The sequence below is a fragment of the Lynx canadensis genome, chromosome C1, assembly GCF_007474595.2.
Source record: "Lynx canadensis isolate LIC74 chromosome C1, mLynCan4.pri.v2, whole genome shotgun sequence".
NCBI lineage: Eukaryota > Metazoa > Chordata > Mammalia > Carnivora > Felidae > Lynx > Lynx canadensis.
Genome location: NC_044310.1, coordinates 18,966,874 through 18,982,499, shown reverse-complemented (window position 1 = coordinate 18,982,499; position 15,626 = coordinate 18,966,874). Strand labels below are relative to the sequence as shown.

The 15,626-nt window shown below is 53.4% G+C and overlaps 1 protein-coding gene across 1 annotated transcript in view; it reads right to left on the bottom strand.

Moving 5' to 3' along the window:
• Positions 1-13,222: 13,222 nt before the first annotated feature.
• The window catches only part of MAN1C1 (mannosidase alpha class 1C member 1), a 142,570-nt gene continuing 140,166 nt past the window's right edge, over positions 13,223-15,626 (bottom strand). Inside the window, exons 14-15 of the mRNA XM_030328050.1 lie at positions 14,916-15,031; positions 13,223-14,001 (exon numbers count right to left, since the gene is read on the bottom strand). Coding sequence (XP_030183910.1) covers positions 13,875-14,001; positions 14,916-15,031 — 243 coding nt within the window. The 3' untranslated portion in view covers positions 13,223-13,874. The remainder of the gene's footprint in view (positions 14,002-14,915; positions 15,032-15,626) is intronic.

Here is a 15,626-nt window from a genome sequence, read left to right as displayed (position 1 = left end):
CAGCAGCACCACCGTGGAAGATCACTGCCAGCCCCAGTGCACACGCACCTGTCAGGTCTGAGATGTTGGAGGGATCTAACAGGTACCGAGCACCGCTGTGCTGGACTTGGTGCTGGGTGTTCGATGCTTAGTTGTTCTCAGGCAACCCAGTGAGGTGAGGATTGTTTGCCTCGTTTTTAAATTAAGGAGCCTGAGCTCAGGCACCTAGGTCTATCTGAGTCCAGATCTCCTATCCGGTTGCCTTGCAGGGGATGGCCCAGCAGACTGGGGACGAGGACTTTCTTCTACCGCCACATCCGCCCTTCGTGGATAACCAGCTATGACAGTGCCCTGAGGGCGGGGCTCATCTTCCCGGAGCCCCCACAGGACCTGACACGTGCTGGCACCCCAATGTCTTTTGCATGAATGACTCGCAGGCACCGAGACTTGTAGGCCGTGGACCTAGCTTTTGCCCAGTACTCTGGCCCCAGAGCCCGGGGGAACCCACCGAGAGCCTGACATCTGCCGTTGGCTTCTGAAGGCTTTCAAATGTGCCACTTCCAACTCATTACCGCTAATGTTTGGGGACACCCTGCATACGACAGATGCTATTAGAAAACCAAATTCTGCTCTATGAGGAAGCAAAACTAACAGAGCACAGAGCAGGTTAGGAAGGGAAGATTGATGAGCCAAGGCCCCTGGAAAATAAATGAGAGAAGTTTTCTTTGCCAGATGACTTTTATTTATTACACTTGCTTTTTGTTAAAGACACAGACATCCCACTGGTCTCTGCGGCCCAGGGCTGGGGAAATGAGCTGCTGGGGTTGGGAGGGCGCTGGGGTGAGGGGCGGGTGTGCGAGACTTGACTTAGGTCAGTGAGCCTCTGGGAAAAGGACCGATCTTGGGCCCCAGCTCTGGGAAGAAGGCTCTGGGCCTTGGCAACGGAGCAGGACTGGGCATCCTGCTGGTGGCACCCTTCCCAGGAGGCTTGTCTCTAAACCAAGGACCCGGGCAAGGCAAGGCCTGGAGAGACTGGGCCGGCAGGGTGGTTCTGGTCAGGGGCGGTGCTGCAGGGGCTTTTTGGCACCTTGTTTCTGGGCCATGAGTGGGCCAGGGTGGTATTTGGTTGTAGCAGCAGATGAAGTGCATCAAAATAAGTCGTTCCCAGGCTAGCAGGGAAATCACACCTATTCAACAAATATTTATCGAGGGTCTTCGATGCTTGGTTCTGGGCATTGGGGATCCATCAGAGAAGAAAAGCCGAGTCCCTGCTCTTCTAGACAAGTCAGTGGATACAATGACCACCCCACCCCCCCTTCCTCAGAGGTGAATGATCTGCGAGAGGGATGTACGCAGAGGACAATGGTAACCGTGACTATCAAGAGGGGCCAGGAGAGGCTTCACAGAGTGGAAGTCCGGTCAGGCCCGAGTTTAGGAGGTCTCCAGTCAGAGCACCAGGGGAAGATCATTCCAGGGGCAGAAACAGCAGAGACAAAAGGAAGGCCTGGTGGCATGAAAATCAACGGCCTGTCTACGGCATTATGAGGACACAGTCCAGTGGGTTTGATCAGGGGGACACGAGGGAGTGTGAAGGGAGAGGAGGCGGGAAAGACAGGCTGGGGCTCCGAGCTTGGGCTTGATCCTCAAGAGACACCAGTCATCGGAGGAGCAGCACATTCGGCCATGGAGGCACCTTCAGGCTACTGAGGGAGGGTGCCTGCCCCCTCCATCCATCTCCCCCACTGGCAGGGGAGGCAGGACTTGGCCTTGCCTGCAGGCAGGAGCGGAGTCACTGCCTCACACCCGCCCTGCTCCCCCCTCCCCCCCCCCCCACACTTCTCTTCTGCTTGCGTTTCACTGGGGCAAACTCTCCAGGGAGGAGCCTCTCTCCCTCCAGGAGATCAAACTGGGGTTGTCACTTGAGGAAACGGAGGCTTCTGGTGTCAGCGTAGCAGTAGCTTTGCCTGCCTGGACCCCGTGGGCCTCTCAACAAACTAAGGGCCTACTATGTGTCAGGAACTGTTCTAGCCTCCTGGAGCACGGAAGTGAAGACAGATGAGGTACTTCCTCTCTTGGAGCTAAATATTCTAGCAGGAGGCGAGAGGCGACAAACACACAGAGAAGATAATTTTGGACAATGGTAACCAGGAAGGGGTAAGACAGGGTGGCACGTGCAGGGGTCAGGCAGCTTCCCCGGGAGGTGGCATTTACACGGCAGCCTGAGTGGAAAGAGGCCGGCTCCCGGAGCACGAAGGAAGGGCATCCCGGGCGGGGGTGCAAGTGCGGAGGCCCCTGCGTGGGAAACAAACTTGGCGTGTTCAGGAAACCTGGAGAAGGCAGAACAGGCCCAGTGGAGTAAGGGCAGGAAGGGCTGGTGACAGAGGCGGGGCCGAGTGTCCGAGAACCTTGCAGGCCGAAGTGACAAGCTGCATTTAGATATGATGGGAAACCATCGCAGGGGTTTAAGCGGGGGAGGGGTGTGGGTGACATGTGAGTTCCTTTTCTTTTTCTTTGTTTTATTAAGCTTTTTATTTTAATTCCTGTACAGTTACCTGATTTGTCTTTAAAAAGACCTTCTAGGGGCGCCTGGGTGGCTCAGTCGGTTGAGCGTCTGACTTCAGCTCGGGTCATGATCTCACGGTCTGTGAGTTCGAGCCCCACGTCGGGCCCTGTGCTGACAGCTCAGAGCCCGGAGCCTGTTTCAGATTCTGTGTCTCCCTCTCTCTCTGACCCTCCCCCGTTCATGCTCTGTCCCTCTCTGTCTCAAAAATAAACAAACGTTAAAAAAAAAAAAAAAGGAAAAAAAAAAGACTTTCTAGGGGCATCTGGGTGGCCCCGTCGATTAAGCACCTGACTTTAGGTCATGATCTTGCAGTTCGTGAGTTCAAGCCCCACGTCGGGCTCTGTGCTGACAGTTCAGAGCCTGGAACCTGCTTCATATTCGGTGTCTCCCTCTCGCTCTGCCCCTCCTCCACTCATTCTCTCTCTGTCTCTCTCAAAAATAAATAAATGTTTAAAAAAATTAAAAAAAAAAAAAAAAAAGAAGACCTTTCTAACAGCCAGAAAAGAGAAACAACCCAAGTTTCCACTGATGAATGGATGACCAAAACGTGGCAGACCCACACAATGGATATTTTGGGGCAATAAAGAGGAACGGAGTACTGATATGTGCTACAACACGGATAAACCTCGAGAACATTATACTAACAGAAAGAAGCCAGACACAAAGACTGCACACACAAGGTAGGATTCCATTTACGTGCAATGTCCAGAAAGGCCAATCCACAGACACAGAAGGGAGGTTAGCATGTGCCTGGGAATGGAGTGAGGGTAGTGAGTGTCTGCTAATGGGCACAAGGCTTCTTTTTGGAGTAGAAATGTTCTTTGCGGGGTTTCTTGGGTTTTTTTTTTTTTTTTAATGCTTATGTATTTGAGAGAGAGTGCAAGCAAACGGGAGAGGGGCAGCGAGAGGGAGAGAGAGAATCCCAAGCAGGCTCTGCACAGAGCCCAATGTGGGGCTCGATCCCACGAACCATGAGATCATGACCTGAGCTGAAATCAAGAGTTGGACATTTAACTGACTGAGCCCCCTGAGCACCCTGGAGCATAAATGTTCTTTTTTATTTTATTTTATTTTTTTAATGTTTATTTCTGAGAGAGAGAGAAAGACAGAGCACGAGCGGGGGAGGGGCAGAGAGAGAGGGAGACACAGAATCCGAAACAGGCTCCAGACCCTGAGCTGTCAGCACAGAGCCCGATGCAGGACTCGAGCTCACGAACTCCAAGATCATGACCTGAGCCAAAGTCAGATACTTAACCGACTGAGCCCCCAGGCGCCCTGGAGTATAAAGCTTCTGCCATTAGGTTACAGTGATGGTTGTGCAACCCTATTTACAAAAACACAAATTGTACACTTTAAGTGTGCGAATTTTATGGCATACAAATCATATCCCAAAAAAGCTGGAGTGTTTTGGTTTTTGTTTTTTTAAGACCTTTCTGGATTCTGGGTAGAGAATAGACTGAGGGAGTGAGGAGGGGGGTTCGGTCTCCCAGCCCAAAGATGTTGGGGTCCTGGGCCGGGCGGGCCACGCAGCCCGTGTCAGGTGGATGGTGGTGTCATTCCCGAGGTGAGAAAGCCTGAGAGGCCCCGGCTGCCGTGTGGACATGACCCTGAGCCGCCACGTGGAGTGCCACGGGGAGGTGTCAGAGAGGCAGTGCGTGCAGTTTATAGGACCATAGCCTCGCAAGTCGCCAGCCTACCGATGACACTAAAGTCACAGGACTCGATGAGATCATTGAGGACAGAGAAGAGAGAGGCCTTTGGTTTGCACGGCCTGAATGGCTGGGTATGTGGCCACAGATGTGGCCGTGCCTTGGAGTGCTGCATGGCTTTGGCCGGATCCACAGGCACAGGACGGGAATTAGCCAGAAAATAGATTAATTGGTGGTGGGGGGCGGGGTGGGGGGGAGGCTCACAACAGCCTTTGGCTAGGCTTGGGCCAGGCTCTCGTCCAGTCCAAGCAGGGAGATTGATTTCCTGGGGTCAAGAAAGGCCCCCAGGGCTCTGTTCACACAGCTTTATTCTCAGCACCATGGGCCTGGGGACCCTGAGTCGTCTAGCCTGGCTGCCACTAGAGTGGCTTGTCAGCCCAGTGGTTCTGACGCACCGTCAGGGTTGAGTATCCCTGGGCTGGGGCCGATGCTAGCCGAGTTTTCCTGGGTGGGAGTTTTGGAGAGCTGAGCAGTGAATGCCAAATCCAGAAGAATTGTTCCGTTTTATAAAAACACCCTTCCTCAGGGGCACAGGGTGGCTCGGTTGGTTAAGCGTCCGACTTTGGCTCAGGTCGTGATCTCCCGGTTCGTGGGTTCGAGCCCTGCATCAGGCTCTGTGCTGACAGCGCAGAGCCTCCTTCAGATTCTCCGTCTCCCTCACTCTCTGTCCCTCCCCCACACTTTCTCTCTCTCTCTCTCTCTCTCTCAAAAACAAATAAACATTAACAAAAAAAGACAGAGGGAATTCAAAGGCTATGTGTGCCTGAAATCAACCAGTGGTAGAAGAGACCAGCCGAGTTTGCTCTAAGGATGGCAAGTATTGATAGCAGCAGGGGGTGGAAGGGTGGGAGTGGGGCTCTCCAAGGGCTGGAATGTTCTCTATCTTGATGGCGGGAAGGCTACATGACCGTGTACACAGGTGAACATTCCCGGAGCTTTACGCTTAAGATTAATGACGTTTATACATGTGACTGTCTACACTATGGCTCAAAGAGTTCTTTAAAAAAAAAAAAGGAAAGGGGACAGAGAGACAGAGGCAGGACCTCAGAGCGCAGGTCAGATGGTTTCTCCAAGGAGCAGGAACCTCGGGCCCCACCGGGAGGGCCCCTAAAGCCACAGTGGGTGCCAGCAGTCAGGGTGGCCTCCTTGGGGATCGGGTGAGCCTTGGGCAGGCAAAGCGTAGAGGTCTCATGGTGACTGTAGGTGGGGAACCTCATGCCGGGGGAATGGTGTGGAGTCAGCGCCCTATGGCGAGGGCTGGGAAGGTGACAATGGCAAAGGGTGGGGCGTGCAACCAGGAGACATCCAGGCCTGCGCAGGACACTGCGCGGGAGGCCGTCTCCTGGTGTGAATTACCCATGGGGTTGGGGTGAAGGTGGACAGGAAATGATATTCGGGACCCAGAACTCCCAGGCATCCTACCTGTCACAGATCCAGCAGATTCCGAAGAGAAAAGAGAAGGCCCCCAGAGCCGGAAAACAGCCTTGGTTCCACACATGCTAGCAAAGGAGAAGGGCCATCTCAGGGAGCCGCTTAAATATCCAGAAGCACAGCTGGACAGGAGTGGGGGACGGAGGGGAGTGGAGGCTGCAGGAACAAAGGTCAGAGGAGGAGCCCCAGTGCCTTGAAGCCTCCTGTGCGCTCCAGAGGGGCGGGGGCCCGGGGCCCAGGGCCCAGCAGAGGCTGCCCCTTGGCGGGAGGCCCCTGCTTCTCTCCGTGCACCTAGGGGCACCAGCTTCAGAAGCTTCTGCTTAGGAACCCGAGAATAGTTTCCACTGAGACAGACGTAAGGGCAAGATGAATCCCGAGGCCTCCCGAGGCCTCTCCCCTCAGAAGTCAGAGGAAACTTTCAAAATACAAAGTAGGTCATCTCATGGCCCTGCTTTAACCTCTTCCCGGCTTCTTGCTGCTCGGATTCAAATCAGCCTCTGCCCCGGCCCTGGAGGCCCTACAGGATGGAGCCCTGTCCCTCCGACTTCCTCTGACTCACCGGATGGTGCCCCTCGTTCACCTGCGGCCTTCCCCCTCCTCAGATGTGTCACTACCTCCTACCTCTGAGCTTTTGCGTTCTCTGTTCCACTGCCTGGAATGGTCTGTCACACAGGTCCGTTCCCCGGGGGCATCCCTGACCTCCCCATCTCCAGTGTCCCTCTGTCACTCTCATATGTGCCCTGCCTGTGGCTTCCCAAGCATTTATCTCCGTCTGCAGCCGCCTCACTGACATGTTTACACATCCGTCCCGGCCCCACTCCGCCACTGGCCTGGGAGCCCCACGGGGGCAGAAACCTTGTCTGTCATGTTACAGCTGCAGTTACAGCACCTTGCCCATCGCCTGGCAGAGAAGGTTAATGGTCACTTGTGGAATTACGAAGCCTGGAGGGTTCTGGAACGGTGGCCTGGGCGGCAGCCATGAACCCCATAACCTATGAAGGTCTGGGGGTGGGGCCTAAGAACCTGCATTCCTAACAAGCTCCCAGGTGCTGCTCGTGCCTCAGACCTGGCTTCCATACTCTGGGAACCACTGATCTCCTGATTGGCCAGTGCTGGATCATTCTGTGGGCCGGAGGAGAGCCTCCCACCCTAAGTGGCAGGAGAACTCCCGAGGGACTGGTGACTGGGGCGAGGGACTCCTGCGGGTCAGGGCAGGAGGGTCCAGGGGTCTCCCCACAGGGAGACTACAGGCTGGCCAATAAATCCAAAGCCTTGGGAGAGGGAAGTTGAGGTATGTGCACGTGCCTACGCATGTGTGTGAGAAGCCTTTTGTCTACTCAGCCCCTAGACTGGGGATGTCCCCACTTGGAGAATGGCCTGACTCCCCTCTGTCTCCATGGGATGAGGGGTGAACTGGGTGAACCCCGGCAGTCTCATCACTTTACCTAGGGGAAGGGGTCACCGCCCTGCCCAGAGGGCCACTGGGCCTATGAGCTCATACTCCACCTTTCTGGGCCCTTCCTGTCCCATGGTGGGAAGAGCCCCCGTTCTCCCTTCCCACACACTTTCTGGAATCTACGGTCAGCCCACAGCCCAGACAGCTCCCAGAGGCCTTGTAATGAAACTCATCATCACCCCCCACCCCATTCTCAGTCAGCTGGAATTTGTGGGAGGCAGGTGGGTGATTAATCCCTAAACCATCAACACGAACATTTGTTGCTGCCTACAGCGTGTTGGGGTTCCAAAGACGAGGATAAGGTCCCTGGGATCTACCGGGGAGAGGCTCATGCAAACCTGGTCTGCCCCAAGTATGGTGGGGGCCCAGGACAAGGAGGTTTTAAGCCTGTTTCAAGGGAAGGGCAGGAAGGGGTCCAGGAAGGCTTCCTGGAGGAGGTGGCCTCAAGGGCAGCCTTGAGGAATGAAGAGGAGTTTAGTAGGCACACCTGGGGGGTGGAGGACAATCCGGGCGAGAGGCACAGGGATGGAAACGTGTGGAGGCTGTGAGATCATGCACAGTTCCAGATCGGTTTCCAAAGGAAAGAATCTCTGGGCTACTTGAATGTTTTTCCGGGTTGGGTTTTACCATTCCCTGAAGCACCAAAGGCTTCCGGGAGACAGATCTCAGTCACCGTTCTTTTCACTTACACCAGGGAAGCCACATCATTTGTTGTTCAAACTGGGACACTTTTGAGAGCAAAGGGGGCATCGGGAATGAACGTGCTGGAACAACAGGTTTGGAAGCTAAACTGTCATGAGCAAATTGCAAGAGCAGGGCGAGGGCCACCCTAGATTTGGGGTCATTTGAGAGAGGAAGGGAGACGCAGGGCATGGGCGTGGCAGGGAGAGCACTGTGGGTGTCTGTAGGGGTGCCCAGAGGCCAGGGACAGCTGTGGGACCCAAGCAGGCCTCCCCGCACCTCAGGTTCCTGCTCTGTGGGTCTCTGCCTGCCGTGCCCCCCTCCCCACGCGGTAGGAAGGATTGGTCACGGGAAGAGGAAAGGCGAACAGGACCCCAGCCTCGCCTCCGAAGCCGAGGGCCTCTGCCAGATTCTGGGCAAGCTCCCAGCATCTTCCCTCAGCCCTCTGCCCCTGCCTGAGCACCCCCACCATCAGGCCGGCTCCTGGAAGCCCTTGGATCTTTCTCCCAGTTTCCTAATTTCGTACTTCAGGGCTAACGGCAAAATGCTTGCTCAATGCGAAAGTGGAAAATGTTCAGATTTATTGCTTTGAGATTTTGGTTTGTCTCCTGGGCCTGGTTGATGCAGTTCCCTCCAAGTTTCAGAGCATTTTGTTTAAAAAGGAGAATTTTTGACAGCAGCGTTTTCTAGTTTACAGAGAGCCTTCACATAATAGCGGCAACGATCATCACTCTATGTATTGAGTTACTACACTGGGGAGCTCGATTAACCCTCGTAATCACCCTCCCTTTCCGTAGAGGCAGGCGGAGGCTCAGAGAGTTAAGGGGCTTGCCCAAGGTCATACAGCCCAGGGAAAGGGCAGGGTACAGCTGAACCCAGGTCCTCTGTTTCCGTCTCTGCTCGCCCTCTCCCGTTCTGCCTTGCTTATCTTCAACTTGATCTAATGTACACGGATCTGCAGATACACCAGTGGGTGAGAACAAAACAGAACAAAACAAGAAACAGAGGCTCTTGTAGAAAACAGAGGCCGGAATGAATATAAAAATAACCAAGTATGTCCAAGGGAACCCTCAACTCCCCAAACAATATCTTTTGTGCTAAGACTATTTTTGTAATGATGCAGGTGGTGGAGGGTCCAGTGGGGCAGGGAGTCAGTGAACAGAGGACTGGCTTTCTAAGTTCTACGACTGCACTGTTCAAAATGGCGCTCAGTACTACAAATGGCTACTTCACTTTAATTAAAATGAAATAAAAATTGGAGGCACCTGGGTGGCTCAGTCGGTGACGTGACCTCAGCTCAGCTCTTGATCTCACGGTGCGTGAGTTCGAGCCCCGCGTCGGGCTGTCTGCTGTCAGCACAGAGCCTGTTTTGAATCTTCTGTCTCCCTCTCTCTCTGCCCCTCCCCTGCTCACACTCTGTCTCTCTGTCTCTCTCTCTCTCAAAAAGAAATAAACATTAAAAAATAAAATAAAATGAAATACAATTTAAAATCTTAGCTCCTCGGTTGCACTTGGCCCATTTTAAGTGCTCAATACCCACATGTGGCCACCCTGTTGGGCAGCACAGATCTGGAAGATTTCCAACATCGTACAAGTTCTACTGGACAGCATTGTCCTAAGCCACAAGCAAGCCGGCTCTGGTGTTGTCCAGACCGTCCTGGAGGGGGCGGGGAGCCACTGATGCAGGTGATAGCTTCCTCTGTAGCCAAGGTACCTCTCGAAGCCATCCCAACACCTGAGCCCCTCTACTCTGGAGAGGTTACAACTCCATGGATGCAAAGGGCAGAAACCAGAAGAGCGGCCATTAGGGGAGACCTTGCTACTCGGTGTGGTCTCAGGACAGCATCTCCTGGGGCCTTGTTAGAAGCGCAGTATCTTGGGCTCCGCGCCTGAGCCGCTGAATATGAATCTGCATTTTAACAAGATCCCCAGGTGATTCAGGTGCACATTCAAGTTTAAAAAGCTCTGTCTTAAGAGACAGGAGGAGCAGGATCAAAATATTGTTCCAAGTATAGGGAACCAACCAGATATTTTTAGATACAAAAAACCAGCATCACCCCCCCCCCCCCCCATTACCATGTGATTAAGCTTTAGTCACAGAGGGCTGAGCGTCTCTGTGCTACATAATCAAGGAGCATATTTCCAAGGACAGAGCCCCAGTGGGGTAGCAGGGAGGAGCTGGCTCTTCCCCATCTCCCCTTCGGTCCCCTCCCCAAAGCAGAGGGGACAGAGCTGAGATTCACATTGTGGGTCTCAAGGATACCGCCTTTAAATCGGATTTTCTTTTTGCTTTGCCGCCTTTAAATTGGATTTTCTGTTTTTGCTTTTCTTTCCAGTGCATTTGGTTTTTGAACTTTGCAAATCGCCAAAGACACAACGGGACGCACAAAGCGTCTAAACAGATGCAGTCATCTAAAAGGAAGCATCTGGAGGAGGAAATGTCCCGCTTCTCAGCAGTGCGGTGCTCTGCAGACCTCAGTGCCTGGAGCCAGGTGCTAATGAAGCTTTCCGGGCAGGAACCAGCATCAAGCCCATCTGTGAAGAAAACAGGTGCAAAAGGTGGTTCCATCAGACGAGGCTGCAAACGAGGCCGGCAGCACGCTGACCCTTGCCAGGAAAGGAGGGTCTGCCCCCGGGAGTGGTTCCAGAACCGGGCTTCTGTGGCTCCTCCTTCGATGAAGATGACTCATCCCTTAATGTGTCTCTCCTCGCAGCCTACCTTGGGTCTTATTTTTATCCCTGGAATGGCGTTAAGTTGCCAAACGGGTGATATTTCTCCACCTGCAAGGGCCCTCCTGGAGGATGAATTTTAAAATGCTCATTTTTACAGCTTGCTCCCAGCCATAATGCAGAAGACAAGAACGCAGGTGGCAGGAGACAGGGACAGCAACATGGGCCCAACGGGGGGGGGGGGAGGGAATGGGGCCTTGGGGAACCGCCAAGTGACTTTGCCACGGAGAGACATTCCAGGAGTTGGCTCTAAGGGGCCGGAGGAGAGGAAAGAAGAGGAATAGCCAAGTAGGCTTTCCTAACTCTCTTTCTAATACTGAAAAAAATCAAAGCAAAACCTGTGAACAGTCCTGCGGTTTCTGCCCCACCAGCAGGTGGCTTCGTTATTTTGGTAGCAAACCTCCTTTTTTTCTCCAGGGACCAGCCCATCCCCTATCGCATGGGGTCCTTGCCTGTCATTCAAGATGCACCTGGCTGGGGAGCACATGACCCAGGTTAGGCCAATTGGAAGCCTACTTCCTTGAGGGGAGCCGGTAGGATCCGGACCCATTTGGAGTCACCCGGCCTGACGGAGGTGCTGGGGAGACTGTCCCCTTGGTTCTTCCAGCCTAGATCCCGTCCCTGGCCACTTCCTCTTCCTAGTCCTTCTTGTGGTCTGACTGTTGCCTCTCTTGAGAGCCCATGAGTCACCCCAGGGCATTTCAATACGTGTTTTTTTCTTTTTCTTTTTTTTTTTTTGTTTGTTCGTTTTGTTTTGTTGGCTTAAGTTACACAGAGTTGGTTTCTATTATTTGTAACTGAGGGCCCAAACAGTCACAAACCCAAATGCCCAGAAAGCACGATAGAGTACACAATGGAACATTCTACAACCAGGTGCAGTAGTAAGTGTGTATTTGTCGACATGGAAAGAACTTCACAGCATATAGTTAAGAGCAAAAGCAGATTATAGTAAAACAGTAGACATAGTGTGATTCCATGTTTGCAAAATATATTCTGTACGTTCACAGAAAAAAGATCTGGAAGAAAATATAATGGTCTTCATTCCGAAGGGTAGGATGGTTTGTATGTGGCTTTTCTTTCTGCTCAGCATAAAGATACTCCTAACCTTTCCACAATGCTTGGCAGTGGGTTTTTCTGTTTTGCCTTATTTATTTTTTCAAGTTTATGAAATGTTTATTTTTGAGAGAAAGAGCGAGCATGCGAGCAGAGGGGAGGCAGACAGAAGAGAGAGAGGGAGAGAGAGAACCTCAAACAGGCTCTGCGCTGTCAGCAGAGAGCTCGACGCAGGGCTCAGTCCCACGAACCGTGAGATCGTGACCTGAGCCAAAATCAAGAGTCAGACACTTAACCGAATGAGCCACCCAGGCGCCCCCGTTTTGCTTTTTAAAAAAAGTGGACACAGGCGGGTCACCAGAGTCACACTTTCTTGATGCCTGTCTAAAGTGAAGTGATTTCCTGGGTTCAGAGAGGGACTTAGTCACAAAACTCCAGGGTCCCTGCCATGGGGACTGCTCACCCAGAGCTCTGACTACTGCTTATGAAGATGCAGGAGGCATCTATGTCCCCAGGACAAAGAAAAGCCCTGCCCACTTTGCCAGGGCGCCTGTGGATCCCACTCATTGTCACAGCAACCTTGGGAGACAGAGGTTTCTCCCTGTTTGACGGAAGAGGGACCGGAGAGGTGAGGTGACCTGCCCAGGCTCTCATAGTGGGGACTTAAAGGCGGGTGACTTGGCCCAGGGCTCCAACACCCCAGGGGCTACTCAAGTTTATTAATCTCCGCACCCAACATGGGGCTTGAACTCACGACCCCGAGATCAAGACCACATGCTCTTCTGACGGAGCCAGCCAGGCGTCCTGGGGCTACTCAAGTAGCCAGAATGAAGTGACTGAGCGTGCGGCAGGGCTTAGAATTATCCTGTGAGGTCAGCTGTGTGGACAAGCTGCCAAGCGGAGGGAGAGCTCTCCCTTCACCCCTGCCTGGACGCCTTGCTCTGCGTAATGCCTCAAGGTTCTAGGCCTCCCCGCGGGGGAGGCAGGTGATGTCACTGGGGAGAGTGGGATCGTGGGGTGCCCGTCCGGCTGCTCCTTATCTTCTAGGCCTTGAAAGTCATACCCGCAGATCGGTCCTGGCCATTAGTACCCCGGCCCCACATGACTCCTTTGTAGCATTTTATACAACTTGCAGTCATGTTACTTACCTGTCAGTTTATTTCCCGGTCTGTCTTTCCCCCTCCTTGACCGTTCGCTCCCTGAGGACAGAACTTAGGACTGTTTCACTTATGGCTGTGTCCTTGGTGTCCAGCCCAGTGTCTGGTCCCCTACGGGCACTCACCATGTATCTGCTGAACGAGAGCAGATGAACACATAACTGGGGGTGGGAGGGGCGTGTGAGTAAGAGGGGCTGGGCTCACCCCTCTGCCTCTACTGGCTGTATGACTTCAGGCAAGTTGCTGGCCCTCTCTGGGCCTCTTCCAAGCTTTGACCTAAGTATAAATATCCAACTCCATTTAAAGGATTGGCTTCACCCTTCCTGAATTTTTAAGACCGAGTTAAGGAAAGGCAATAGAAGTCTTTACTAAATTGCACGTTAAATCAACTGCTGGTTATTTTTTCTGATAGCATTGCAATGGTTTTCCCAAGAGTCACTGATGTGCAATGAACCCAATTGTATTTCTTATTCAATAAACTCTTTTATTGTAAGTTTACAGATTTTTCCATTACAATAATGAAAATAGCACTAGTGATTCGTTAACATTTAGGCCCAAATCAAAAGGCAGCGCCTCCTCAAATTATAAGGTAAATGCCACATAGTTGAACGTATAGTACATGTTGGGCAAAAGGCATTTAAAATATAGAAAACAGGGTCAAGGTTTGTGTCTGCAAACACTTTAAGGTTTAGTTCATCAAGACGATACTGCGTGTGAAAGCACATGATTTTGAAAGCATATAATTTGTGATAAAACACAACTGCAGAGAAAAGGCAAAATCAAGCAAAACAAATTAAAAAAAACCCTCCCCACATGAACGGAAGTGACCCAAATACATGGCGACAATAGGCAGACCTCCAGTCATTGGGCCCTGGGATGGCAAGTGAGTGGGTTTCATAGAAATTCTCCATAGGAAGGAAAGTCTGGGCCTGGTGCGACATTTGCTGCGTCTCCAAGTCCTGTCTCCTCACAGAGGAAAGGAAGTTGCTGGTCCGACACCTGTGCCCTGGGTCTGCCCAGAATGGGGCCTACGTTCCCAATCCCTTTGAGAACAGTCCCAAGTCCTGAAAAGGCAAGGCGACCCTCCGGGCCCCGGGAGCGGCAGGGAGGTGGGGTCAGAGTTGGCCCCCGCCCCTGCCGGGGCTGTCCGAGTGGTTCACGGGGAGGGGGTGGGCCTCCGTGTTGAACACCCAGTCTTCCAGGGAGAGCACATCGTCTTCAGAGAACAGAAGATAGAGATACCTGCGCCCGGGGGGGCCGGGAGGGAAGCAAAACACAGCCCGTCAGCGCTTTGGGGAACAGGTCCCCCCGCTGGGAACAAATCTCAGAGGCCACTGCGACAACGACAACGGGCCTGTGGCTAAGGGTGCAGGGAGGTCTGAGATCCCAAATCCACTAGGAGGGCTGATCCCAGGGAAGGAGCTGTGGATGCCAAGGAGGGCACTGAGACTTGGGGCGGTCCCACCTGGTTGAATGCTGGCTCGCCCCTGCCCTCACTCTGTTTAACTCATACCCATCTGGCTTCACCCAGGTTCTTCCCCACTTGTATGAGGACCCTATGTGAGAAGCCTGCTAGGACCGCTTAAGGTCTAGAGTCTTCTTACGTTTCACGGTGGCCTGAGTACTGCACCAGTCCAAACTCTTAGGCTGCTCCCTGATGTGCCGTTCTGGTGGCAGAACAGACCATTCTAATCCATTTCAGAGAGTTGAGTACAAGGGGGATGCTTTGGGGAACATCGAGGACTTCCACCCCAAGAAAGCGAGGGGCCGGGGCAGCAGCAAAACTGCACAGGGAAGGTTCGCAGCAGTGACCCCCATCACTGTCATTCTCCCCATTTTACAGAAGAGGACGTAGTTTCAGAGAACTAAGTAACCCAAGGAGACTAGTTAAAGGAGTTAACTTACCACACGGCTAACACTTAGGGGATGGAGTCCCGCCCGGGCCTGGCCAGAGGCGCACCCTGGGGGTGTGACCCGGAGAGCCCAGCGCCCCCCTTCCCCGCCCCTCCAGCCCCTCTTGGGCCCCCCTGTGATGGCAGAACCTGACTGTTGGTGAAGGGAGGGACTGCTGACCCCATCCCTCACCCACACCCGCCCTTCACCCCTAGGAAAGCCCAGTTTCCTCTGGCAAGAACACCGGCCGGGGCCCAACTCACTTTAGTGTCTCCGCTAGAAAGAAGGTCTGCTGTTTGTTGTCGTGGTTGGGAATGCTACTGTACACATCTTGGATCCCGGAGAAACCGGCTTCTGTTCGACAGTATTTCTCCAGGGCCTGAGGAGAAGGGAGGCAGCTTTGGGGGGCGGGGGGAGGGGAGAGGAGAGGCCCCTGCCCAGTTCTCGTGCCTGCCCAGTTCATGGATGGGCAGGCCCCTGACCACTTGGCTAGGGGCTGCTGGCATTTGCGGAAGCAGAAGGCCGAATGGTTTGTTCAGGGCTCAGCTGACCTGCTGCCAGGCTGGTGGGGACACACACCCTGGGCCCACCGCTGAGCACTCTGTCCCAACAGACTGCTTGCTCGAGCTTTGCTCTGGGTCTGAACTCGGGGCATGTTCTCTTGGCCTTCCAGGGGGATAGGCTGGTCCAACAGACTCACCCACAGGGGAAGGCAGTGGAGGGCCGGGATGTGGGGACGGGACTCGGCACACCCCAGGGAACTCCCTGTGCAGATGTGGTCCCTGTTCCACGGTGGGTGGGCCATGGGCTGACGGCTTTTTTTTTTTTTTTAATAAATGCAATTTTTACCCACAGAGGGCTCTGTGGGCTGGGCTCAGGAGCACAAAACACTTGACTTTTACTGGTCAAGAACCAGGGCCTTCAGGGAAACAGGGGGTTTCTGGCCAATGAACCATGTCAGTGAGCCTGAGTGT